A 13007-nucleotide genomic window follows, 5' to 3' on the forward strand; every position below is an offset into this window, starting at 1 on the left:
AGAAAGAAGGACTCTGACTGTTACATGCACATAGCTGAAAGACATTTACAATATTGGGAGTGTCAAAGCATACCCAGAATGACATCTTGGATAAAGGAAGCAGTGTAAGGAATAGAATAAGATGGATATTGGCATGATCTATCAAGTATTAATCTGAAGAAGCATCTTTTGTGACAATAAACATAAGACCGAGGTATGACCTTCAAAATTAGACTGGACAAAATACACTGTACTAACAATCAAATTGTTCTTCTCTTGCAGTCTATTGCAATAAGTATTGTACTTTGTGGAAGTAACGATTGTGAAAACATTTGATTGCTGTAAGGAAAGCAGAGCTAACTAACATCATCAAACACAATGGCAGTTACATAGCCCAGAGAACAGAATCATAAGCAAGACAAGAAGCACAGAAGTGTTATGTCAAGAACACTTCAAGTGTCAAATCCTGTTTGTAGCACCCAGGTTTTGACCAAAGTTTAGAAAATAGCCTAGCGTGCTACAACATTTCTTTAGGTGGGTAATTCCTCTCTCCTCTCTCTCCGGTCCTACTTGATATCAGCTACAACAAAATCTCAACTTTTCTCTGCTTTAAGAACAAAAAGAGAACTTTTTGGTTTTTACTTTTCCTGTATAAGCTTTCTGTGCCCATTTAAGTATGGTTCTATCACACACACTCATACAAACATCTGAGACCCATCGTACACTGGGTTATAAACAGCATTCCTCAGAGAGGCTTTTCTCCAGGCAGTTTTAAAAGATACCTTTTGATTTGGAATTCAACAAGAAGCATGGACTGCCACCAGCAGAGGAGTAGGAATCACAAACAGCTATAACCCAAATAGTCCAAGGAAATGTAAGCAACTAATTACAAATAAAAGTGCTTACATTCCTGCAGCTTGTTTGGCAACAGCATTATACCATAAGGAAAGTTGCTACAATTCATAACAGCATCTTGTAATAAAACAGCTTTATGCATCCCTCTCAAACTGTTTAGTGCTCAAATCTCATCAGATGGCTGAGTAAGCATTACACTTCGGGACAGTAAATCTCTGTTTCCAATATGCTCTGCATTCACAGGCATGTACTTTTACATTCACTCCAAGACACTTCCAGCTCAGCACTCACATTAAAAAATTCCAATATATAAAAATATCTGCATGCTATTTTGTCTAGTCAGCTATCCAGACTACAAAAATTTAGGAACCTTAAAGGACCAGCAGTTCAACAGGAACTGACAGCTACCAGAAAAAGCTCATCTGAAGTTTGGATTTGCAGACATGAAAATAATGTGAAAGAGCTATCTTTTTACATGTCACTGTCCCTTCAACATGTTTTTATCCACATCACTCAGGCAAACATGAAATTGCTATGGGACTTTTTGCTTCATTTAGAGACAAACTAAAAGATAGGAAAGGGTTTGGAAATCAGCAACAAATATGGATTCATGACAGAAGATGGAACTATGCATGCAGGTGCTTGAAGAGGTCTACCTAGATAGATAGAACCCATGGAAATGACATTGAGTGAACTGCAGCACCTAATTGAATCTATAAAGAAAAAATGTTGGGTATTATGAACGTTCCAATAAAACAGAAAAGGGTCTAACTAGAACTAATGGCTAACAACTGAACTCAGTTTCCAAAATCCAAGAAGTCAGCATCTGCTTTTAAGACAGGCTGACTTCCCAGAGATGCTGCTTATCAGTGGAAACGACGGACTTTCAGCCTGTTGATGTTTTCAGGACTCCAGAATGTGCTGCATTCAAGGACAGATTATTGGAATCAATGTAGAAATCATCTGATGACTGTTAATGAGCAACTGGGTAGTAGGCCAAACAAGATAACTAGTAGTCTTTCTGACAAACTCTGAATGCAGAGACAAATAATAAAAGCCAAGAAGAACAAACAAAAAAAAAATGCTGGGCCCTGCTTATCCAATTATACTTGCTTCTTGTTTTCTTTTCTACTAATTTTGATTCCCATTTATAGGCTTTAGCTGAATTGTTCATCAGGACTTTGACTCAACTCCAAATCATTCATGATTCTCTGGGGAAGAACATTAGGTTTGGGTGATGGTTTTGTTTATTTGTTTGTTTGAAAGTCTCCTTATGTTTTTCTTACTAAGTAAACTGTGTATTTGAGTCCAGTCACAATATTTGAAAAGCTTCTCAAAATCACATAATCCATTGAGGTATTAGAAGAACAAACAGGAGCAAGAAAACAAATATAAACATCATAATAATCACCACAGACCAGCCAGCTGTCCATTGAGCCTAGAATTTAGCCCCCAACAATGGTAAGGTATTTCAAAAGAACATGGGGGGAAAAAAATAAGGTGCAAAAGACAATTAGAGAAGAAATACCTAAAACTTGTTCCCCATGAATTTGAGTTGAAACCCGAGTCATACACTAGAACAGTACATACACTCTGGTATTTAAACCATGGTCCACACAGTCCAAAAATATACAAATCTCCAAAATCCATTCCTTATTTTTCTGAAGATGGGATTGGGTTTTTTGAGGATTTGTTTGTTGTTTTTTTTTTCCTTGTGGTTCTGTTTGTTTGTTGGTTTGGTTTAGTTTCATTTGGGTTTTTTGTTGTGTTGCTGTTGTTCTACTAACATTTTTAGAGTCCTGTTTTTTTCTTCAAGAAACCTAGTCAATATATATATGGAGAAAAGATGCAGTATGTAATACCCAAGAGATGTGAGTAGTATAGCCTAGTAGCACAACATCATGTGAAAGAAAACTGAGTGCATTACACTTCCCAAGTGTCCCTCTCTGAGAATTCCACTGCAATAACTTGATCTTCTATTTAAAATTAATAAAAATCCTGGACAACCTTAAGGGACATTACAAGGGATTTATTATAATCATCGTCACTAGCTTTTTCTAACTCCTGTTAACATGCCTCTAGTGTTAAACATGATATAAAAAGTGCATGTTTTCAAGTAAAAAAAAAAAAAGACTAATAAAATGGAATCTGAGCTGACATCCAGAAAGGTATTGGGTGTTGTTTGTTAGTGAAATTATCTTGCCATGTAAGAAGAGATGCTGTGACACATACATATCAGTCACGATAATAAAAAAATCTAAACATTTCAGAAGGCTGTTGGGCCTGGTGGAATTTGGATTATGTTTTTTAGACTTATTTTGTGGTAACTTCAGCCGTATACTCTAGTTGTTCTAACATTTCACAGCAGAGATTTACTGCTAAACTAGATGTGACCTGAGAATGAGAAAGGAGTACATTCACTGTAACTATTGGCTAATAAATTTTGCATCAGCTGAAGCCTGGCATTTGGCTCAGGGAGAAACACAAAACCCATGAGCTATGAATGCCAAGTGATGAACTCTGGAATAGCAAGGTTTGCAAACACCCATTCAAAACCCAGTTTAAAACTCTAACAGCTTAGTAGAGCCCTCTTCCAGACACAATTTGTCTACAAAGTATACTCAAAGCAAAACTGCCTTTCAAAAGCAGCCTCTTTAAAGAAAGGGTTTCTAAAATCCTTTTTTTCTGCCTTAAAGTACATCTATCTTCACCATGCTGTACCAGCGGAGGAATCACAATGAAGGTATTTTCTTGGGGGTCGGAGGGGGAGTTTGATAATTAGTTCTCTTTGTTGGAAAAATTCATGGCATAGAGAGAAACTCAAGCATTACCAGAAGGTTGTAAAATATTCCAAATATATGGAGACGTCAGCACTATTGTTAATCTTTTGACATATCATAGTTGAAAGTACAAAAAATTCTAATAATTTTAAAGTACAGTATTCATAAAGGACTCCTCAACTTTAAATAAATTTTGTAATGTAGGAATGCTTTCTCAAGTCCACATAAAGACTGTATGTTTCAGATCCTACTAGTATCCAGTGCAGGTACTGAATTAAAATTTCTATGTATATTAAGGAAAATGAAAGACAAATTAATTAGCTCAGGTATACACTGGGCCTGCCACTTTAGTCAATTGAACACCTGTTTTGAAGATGATTGGAAAATAAGTTCAACAGGAAAACACTAAACCTATTCTGAACTACTTTGTACAGGTATTATTACTGAAATGCTAAAAGCAGACTATGAAAGGGGAATTTTATTACTTCGAAAAATTTCAGGTAAATATCTTAGGAAAAGCACAGAAAAAGTAATGTCAGACTAACGTGCTTCAAGTACCTTCTTTGGTAGGCACATTTGTCAACAATTAGCACATAAAAAACCCCTTATTTTAAAACATGCAAATTATGATAAAGTTTTAAAGTTGTGCTATCAGAGCTAAACTTTAACCTACGTTCATTGTTCCTTTCAAATGCTTTATTCACACTAGCTTGGAGAGGTATCTACTTTGGAGATGTGATTTGTGATGAGGAATGAGACAAGTAAGTCAGAACAGAAGGACAATCAAATTCTAAAGCAAACCAAGAAGATCTGTTTCAGACTTCTGAGCTTTGAATCTAATTTCTGTTATTAGCATTTCACTGTTGAACTGTCGTAAACAAAAAGGTACAAATTGGTCTTACGTTTAACAGGTTTTCAAAGCAAAGAACTCTATGACCAGGCAGCAGCTAAAAATGACTGCTTGGAGCAGTTCCACTGCCATGGTTAAACCAAATACTTTTTCAGTAAGCCAAATGCATGTGGCTTTAGTAGAAGAAAGGACAAAATATTGAAGGAAATGTCTACAATTGCTTAAAAAAAAAAAAAAAAGTCAAGCTTTTATATAATAGAAGAACAGAAAAATTCTCTAAAGACTATTTATTTTAAGCATGTTTATTTCCTACAGAATTTAATCCCATCAAAACATCCACTCAAATTTGGAATAAATTTACATGTATAAATTCCTAGACGTCTGCAGCTGGAAACCACAATGGATAAGAGGTAATGAACAGTATTTCCTACTATATCAACCAAATTTTTATCCATATAATATTAATGTAGAAATTGAGAATATGTACCAAGTCCTAATCTGATCATCTTGCTGCATTGTCTCAAATTTCATGTTAGCAGGGGAACTGTACAATCAGAAAGATGAGCTGCCAAACACAATCATCTCAGAGACTTATTTCCTAAAGAAACTTGCTTTCTAAACTTAACAAAAGCCAAAAAATAAAGAACTACTGCTCACATCACTTGCAAAAAAAACTCACTATTGGCTCTCTAAAATAAATTTTATTCATCTAGACATAACAACACAGACTAGCAGGGGGTGGGGTAGGGGTGGGGTGGGTGGTGTAGAGGATAAAATAATAATAATAAACAATCAAACAAAACCCAACCACAATAAAATCTGAGCATTTCAATTCAGTTACCAACAATCTGCACTCCCCCTCATAAAGAGGGCAGATAGGAACACATTAAGAGCAGGAGGAGGATGAACAGTTGTCAAATCAGTAATCAAGAGAAAAAGAACACCCTCATGAAATGCTGAATAATGACCTGGAAACTAAAATGAGGCACTTGAGCTGAAGCATCAATCACCCAGATAGGGAAAAGTAATATTTAGATGACGCCTGTACACAAAGACTGAAAAACCCACAGTGAAAGTGGCTCTAGGAACTTGTATGATCTAGTTGTAGTTTGAAGCATTACCTTTGGGCAAATAAATACCTGTAAGCAAAGAAAGACACTACAAGAACAGATATTACCTCAGAAAATACAAGTGGTTGTTTGATAGACAAAGCAGGATCAGGTAATGCTAATTAATAGATGTTTTGATTTAATAGATGTTTTGATTTAAAGGTGAAAAGAGACACTGACTACTGGCAGAATGCTTTAAACAAGCTGCAGGACATGATATCAAATCTGAAAAATTACCTTTTGTTGAATGATTGCCACAGATCATTCCTTAGCATTTCCTGAGTCACAATATTACCAATGGTTAGCACAGAACTGTCATACAACATTAACAAACATATAGAAAACAGCAGAGTTTCAGCAACTAAAGATTGCTAGAAAATTTACCTTCCACTGATAGGGCACAGCGGGCTATACATTTGTGCCTCAAAACTGCTTGATGTGAACCATATCTGGTTGTTCAACTGAAACTAAATGAAGTAATTAATTTATTTGTTAAATCATATCTAATTGTGGACTGAGTGACAATTTAATCAAGTGGCTGTTTGGTCAAGTGTCCTTATTTTGGCTTGGACAGAGTTAATGTCCTTCCTCATAGCTGGTACAGTGCTGTGGTTAGGATTTAGTGTGATAATAACACGGATAACACGCTGATGTTTTAGTTGTTGCTAAGTAGCATTTAGCCTAAATTACGGATTTTCAGTTTCCCATGCTCTGCCATCAAGGAGGTGCACAAGAAGCTGGCAGCATGGCCAGGAGAGCTGACCCAAACTAGCCAAAGGGCTATTCCATACCATAGGACACCATAATCAGTATAGAAACTGGAAGGACCTATCTGGGCACTGATGCAAACTGCTGTGGAGGCATCGGTCTCATTACTATCATGATATTCTATTATGACTGTTATTATAATTATTGTTATTATTTTATTCCATTTTAGTTATTAAACTGTTCTTATCTCAACCCATGAGTTTTGCTTTTTTTTCCCTTGACTCTCTTCCTCATCCCAGTGGGAGTCAGGATGAGTGAGTGAGTGGCTGTGTGGTGCTGAGTTCCTGGCTGGGGTTAAACCATGACATGAAGTTAATCAGCTGATTAAACACTATTCCCATGAAGAAATGCCCACTAATAGTTTCTACACACAGACTTAGCATTTACTGAGACATGTAAATACGTGAATGAGAGTAAAACTATGTGTGTGTACACGGCTAGGTTATCACCACAGTTTTTTTTCAACAAAAACATTTGGATTGCTAATTCACAGAATCACAGAATGTTAGGGGTTAGAAGGGACCTTGGAAGATGATCGAGTCCAAACCCCCTATGAGAGCAAGATCACCAATACTAGACCACACAGGAATGCATCCAGATGGGCTTTGAATATCTCCAGAGAGGGAGACTCCACACCCCCCCTGGGCAGCCTGTTCCATCACCCATTCCTTAATTCGTTGGACAAAACAAGTACTGGAAGCAAGGAACGTTTTATAACAGAAGAGATTTCATCACCTTGTTTCCATAATCACACAGGCAGGTTATTTCCAATATTAGTTCTAGGATCTCAATGCTGTGATAATGTATTATAGCCAGTTAAAAAAGTAATTACATGGATTTCCTCCTTCCAGTTTCTATAAGGTAAGGGTAGGAAGTGACAAAGTGAAGCCAGAGGGAAGAGCATCCCCATTCCTACCTTTCAATTACACAGCAGTTAAGAACAGGAAAGGAATTCCAAGGCACCTCATGAATAATAAATATACATAGGTGGTTGTACCACAGTAATGCTTTAACTGTCAGCTCAGCACAGGTACTCTGTTAGACAAGTTTAGGTGAAAATGCCATTATTATTTCTAAAATGAACCTAGGAGATGGAACACAAAGAAATAAAACTTTCATTAAAAATAAGTTGAAAAAAAGCTTTCACTAAACCTCCGTATATACTGGTCTACCTTAACGAGAAACAGGGATTGTCTACAGAAGATTACAGTTAAATAAACCAGGTCTGGCTTTAAACATACCTTGTCTTGGAAACTCATCAGACTCCCTGTGAACCAGGTCAGAAACTCGGTTTCCATAGTGCATCCTGGTGTCATGATCGTATGCCTTCAGTGTCTCACTTGAGCTGTAAGACTTCTGAGTTGGTACTCTGCAGTCTTCACTGTCCAGTGAAGAACTTGTATAGCGACATTCCTTCCCACATCGGCCCCTCGTCAGAGAACGGTGCCTTCTATCCTTTATATCCATTATTCTGAGCTAGGCAGGACGTTTTTGGACAAGTCACTCTTATATCTGGGGTCAGTCACTGTCACCTAGAAACAGGAAAGGATAAGAAAAGAGTGAGCAATGTTGCTGCTATATTTTGCTTTATTCTGTTCTCCCTGACTTTACTCTTGAAAAACAATGCAGCACAGATCGAGAAGAAAGAGAAGACCCTCATGATGCACCACTAGAAATTTAAATAATTAACCTGTATGGCTGGGCACAGAGGAACCAAATGTTGTAAGAGCGCTGCATTCTATCTAAATTACCATCTCATTGAAGAGTTTAAAAATAATGATGAAACAAAAACTTATCTTTTGATTTTTTTGAATGAGCACTGATAACAACACGGAACTGACAGCATAATATTTGTTCCTGTTATACAACATTACATGAAAAGCAGATTCAAACCAGCTTTAATGATTTCCGTTCTTCCTGCAGCGTGCAATTAAGAATGAAGCATGCAGGAGTGTTGCATAGAGATGATTCCTATTCAGCATTAACATAGCTCAAACTTGTATATTATCCTCTAACAAGGAGTTCACAAGTTGCAGCAACTGATGTTATTGCCTCTGGATAACATAATCCAAGGCTCCATTCTCAACAAAAAGTTGAACCAAGTATCTCCAGAGGTCCTTTCCATCCTTGACATTTCTGCGTTTTTATGATTCTCCAAACACTCCTTGGGAATTGGCTGCTCTTTTTCATCAAGTGCCATGACTAGAGCCCTCAGTATGGGCAGTTTATCCATCTCAGGAGTTGGAATTCTTTACAATTGTGTAAATATCTTCCTCACTGGACCAGAAAGAGGCAGATTCATACAGTCTACTTAATTAGGACACTCTTACTCTGGCGTATATACTTTAATATATGCACAGTTATCATGCATAAACTGCAAAATGAAAGATACTGTATAAAGCAGGAAATACACTAGTATGAACACCCTAACCACTAGGGTACTAATTATTTTGAGATGGTATTTGTAGGCAAGTCTTTCTCTCATGGCTTCTTATGCCCAGGTCTGTACTAGTCTTGAGAAATCCTCATGACAAAACCTTTTGCTGGAAATGAAATCTTCCCACATAAAAATTACACAGATTTGCTAACAAGCAAAAATTGGAACAAAGACTAGTTTTCTATACACAGCTAAGGAGGTGAAGAAACAATTCTGAAAAATCTAGCTGGGACACTTGAAGATCTTTTCTTTCCCTCTGTCCCCTCTCAGTTCAGGTGCCTACACAAAATTCCACTCAGAAGAATAGGAACGGTACCTGCACACCAGCTACACCCAGGCTGTGGCCAGAGCCTTTGCTTAAAACTACCAAAGCATTTGAGCAGTACATATCCTTGAGACACTTCACAGAATCACAGAAACATTCTGGTTGGAAAAAACCCTCAGGATCACCGAGTCCAACCGATAACCCTACTGTGCAAAGTTCACCCCTAAACCATAACCCCAAGCACCACTTCTGAACGACCTTTAAACACATCCAGGGTTGGTGACTCAACCACCTCCCTGGGCAGCACATTCCAATGCCCGACCGCTCTTGCTGGGAATTTTTTTTCCTAATACCCATTCTAAACCTACCCAGTCATAGCTTTAAGCCATTTCCTCTTGTTCTGTCGCTAATTACCTGTGAGAAGAAACCAGCACCAGCCTCTCCACAATGTCCTTTCAAGTAGTTGTAGAGAGCAAGTGAGGTACCCCCTCAGCCTCCTCTTTTCCAAACTAAACAGCCCCAGCTCCTTCAGTTGCTCCGCATAAGACTTATTTTCCAGGCCCTTCCCCAGATTCGTTGCCCTCCTCTGCACTTGCTCCAGCACCTCCACATCTCTCCTGTATTGAGGTGGCCAAAAATGGACACAATACTTGAGGTGTGGCCTCACCAGAGCAGAGTACAACGGGACAGTCACCTCCCTACTCCTAGTGGACATGGCATTTTCGATACAAGCCAGGATGCCATTGGCTTTCCTAGCCACCTGGGCACACTGCTTGCTCATATTCAATTGCCCATCGATTAGAACCCCCAGGTCCCTTTCTGCCAGACAGCTCTCCAGCCGCACTTCCCCAAGCCTGTAGCACTGCCACAATGAACTCCAGTGAAAGCTGATATACCCAGAGAAGTCAGTCCTGTCTTTCATTGTTGTAGGTTGCACCTGCAGGAGAGAAGGTCATAAACACTGGCATAAGTATTGGCTAAATCATTGGGTTTTGCCTGAAATAGATTATGTCCTTAACAATAAACGAACTTGGCCAGAGGAGCTAGTGAACTTGAGAAAAGGTTTCTTGGCTTCACTTTAGACTCTGACATTTAGACTTGTGGGGTTTTTGGTTGGTTGGTTGGTTGGTTTTTTTTTTCTTTCTTTCTATATTTTAAAGAATAAAGTTAGGTAACCAGTAGAAACGGCTGCTTTAAGCCACCCACAGGTACTCCACAACCTGTGAGTGCTAAAAAAGTGTAAACATGCTTATTTTTTCCTCCTTTTCCTCTTATTTTTAACTATGATGGTACATTTCAGCAGCTAAAAACCCCTCAACCCAAAAAACAACACACACAGAAAAACCAAACAAAATCAGGAGACATTCAGCACTTAAAACTAGGAGGGTTACTTTTAGAATTTTAAAGAGAAAGGAAGACTGCTTACACATTCCTGTTTTTCACCTCACTGAATGCCTGGTATATCTTAATTATTCTGTTCATCCTTTGGCCCTGTAATATTTCTTAAGCTGTAAACCACGTTAACTGTAAAGCTCATTAACACTGATGGCACAGTTGGTTGAAGTTTGAGGAAATGATCATTTAGATAACAATGCCTGGCTCTCTGATCCCAGTTCAATCCTACCTCATAAAATTCAGACACTAATATATCACAATTATAAAACAAGTAAACAGATGAACACAGTACAGTATTGAGCAAAACCTGCCAATTACTCTCTGGATGTCTTCACACCCCTGTTCAATACAAAAGCCTATTATTCTATATAAAGGTATTGTCTGTCAGTTCAGAAAAACAAACAGCTTTTTCTTTTTATGACTACCAAACTTTAAGCTGTTTGCCCTGATTTCTATTGTTTCTGCAAGAACATTTAATTCCTTGTCACAATGCTTAGAAGAAGGATGTACTATGACTGAGACAAAGCTTCTAAATATTTCCACAATATTTGTGTCTTAAAGCATCTTCTCAGGGAGACAAGACTTTTGAAATTGTTCCCTCAAACACGGGGGAGGGTTTGGTAGAATTTTATGCAATTACCCTACAAATACAAAAATAAAAGGAAATAGTAAAACAACATTCTACTATTGATAATGCCAAGATATATTCCTAAGTCATGCTCATGTGCAGAACGCAAAACTCAACATTTGCCCTGTCAACACCATGCAAGTTCAACAATCACAGGAAATAAATCCAGAAATAGGAACAATAGGTCCCAAAAGGTTTACGTGGATCTTTCATAAGGAAACCTTTGTTAAATAAATCAGATGTCATAATAATTTGGTAAATAAATTGACCTTCATAAGACTAAACTGTTCAAGAATGTCTTGAACTTTACTAAATTTTAAGAAATGCTTGAAACATTCTAGATAATTTGAAAAACATTCTTACTGGTGCTTTTACTCAATGACATCTGCATATTTATTGCAGCACTTCATTTTTTTTCTGATTTTCCTAGTAATTTTTTCTGATTTTCCTATTAATATTAAACATCTGTCTAAATGAAAAAAAAAAACAAAACATTCTCATAGGTTCTGCTCTCATCCTCATCTCTGCTTTTTATGAGTATTTCTATGAATAAAACCGGCAATAAGCAGTTCCATAGTATCATCAACAACCTACTCTTAAAATGCAGACATATCATGCTATACAGGGTAAAATATGACCAAACTAAGTCGTAGTACACTCTTAGAAAACTTGTTTCACATTTTTCTCATACTGAAATAGATGAAATACTGTTTCAATTCAATGCTAATCACCTTCTCTCTTAGATAGTCAAATCTTTATGTAATGTATTCCTGGAAAGGTAAAATGCGGTAACTTTGGTTAAGTGAGAAAAATGGTGAGGTCAAAATTCCTGATACTCTTTGACCTGCCTGTCTCAAGGGCACTCTATAAATGGTTTATTTGGAGTAATCGACCTAAACAGTAGCTGATTTAGTAATTTCTTTTCTTTCAAAGGATTTCACTAAGACTGCTCATATTGACCCACTTACACTACAGAGTATTACAACCACTAACAATTGATTTCATCTGTTTTTCATTATTTTCATTACTAATAGTTTCCCATCTCACTTTCTGAATAAGATCTTTTTGACTTATAAAAGGGTTGATTGAGTTTCAGAGGTATATAGTCTCAGTTGATCCAGGCTTTCCACAGACTGTAAATCTAAAGCAATGAACAGGATACATTGATATTTGCTGATGATGCAGACACACATGGCACGTGCCCTGAGTTCCATGCATCTAATAAACTTTGGACCCACTATTCACTCAGTAGACAAGTTCTTATGTTCGTGTTCAGCAACTATTTTACCTGGACATCACTACAGCAGTGCTGACAAGACTGTCAGTGGTAACTGTGGGGTGGTCCAAGGGCATTAAAACACTGTACGTCCTAAAGACAGATGGGAGGGAGAAGGGAAAGACTGAAGAAGAGAGGGGAGAAAGAAGAAAAAGCTGGGGAGCTGAAAAGTGAATGCCATTTGTCTAGGATTTTAAAAAATTAGGACATTTTGTGTTAGCAAATTCGAATCAATAGGAGGCTTGGAAGGAGGACTCAAAACGAATTCTAATGGCTAAGTTGATTTGTACACTGATATTACTTAAGTTGTGTGCTTGTTTCTTGCATTTCTAATGATTCCTTACTCTCTTACAGCATATATGCCATTAGACCTGCCACTCACAACAGACAGAATGCAGTAATCACTTGGAATTTCCAGAGAAAACAAAGCACTTCACATTTACTTTGTGCCCCTAAATAACCTAGTGCAACTACCTCAAAACATTACAATAGTGCATATGATATTAGAAAGTCTTTAAAAAAAGACTAATAAAAAAAGGGAGTACACTATGTACCAGTCTGTTCATTAAAAAACAGCTTTCCTAAAAGCCTGTACTTCTTTTCATCATCAACAATTGGAAATAAGTTTGTGATTTAGAGATTCAAATGCTGTTCATTATTTTATG

The 13007-nt window shown here is 37.3% G+C and overlaps 1 protein-coding gene across 2 annotated transcripts in view; it reads right to left on the minus strand.

The window, feature by feature from the left end:
- Positions 1-7808, minus strand: part of TENM2 (teneurin transmembrane protein 2) — a 506506-nt gene extending 498698 nt beyond the window's left edge. For both annotated transcript variants that reach the window (XM_054389071.1, XM_054389069.1), the window contains exon 1: positions 7583-7808. In XM_054389071.1, coding sequence (XP_054245046.1) covers positions 7583-7808 — 226 coding nt within the window. The remainder of the gene's footprint in view (positions 1-7582) is intronic.
- Positions 7809-13007: the final 5199 nt, after the last annotated feature.

The sequence above is a fragment of the Indicator indicator genome, chromosome 18 (assembly GCF_027791375.1).
Source record: "Indicator indicator isolate 239-I01 chromosome 18, UM_Iind_1.1, whole genome shotgun sequence".
NCBI classification, from domain to species: domain Eukaryota; kingdom Metazoa; phylum Chordata; class Aves; order Piciformes; family Indicatoridae; genus Indicator; species Indicator indicator.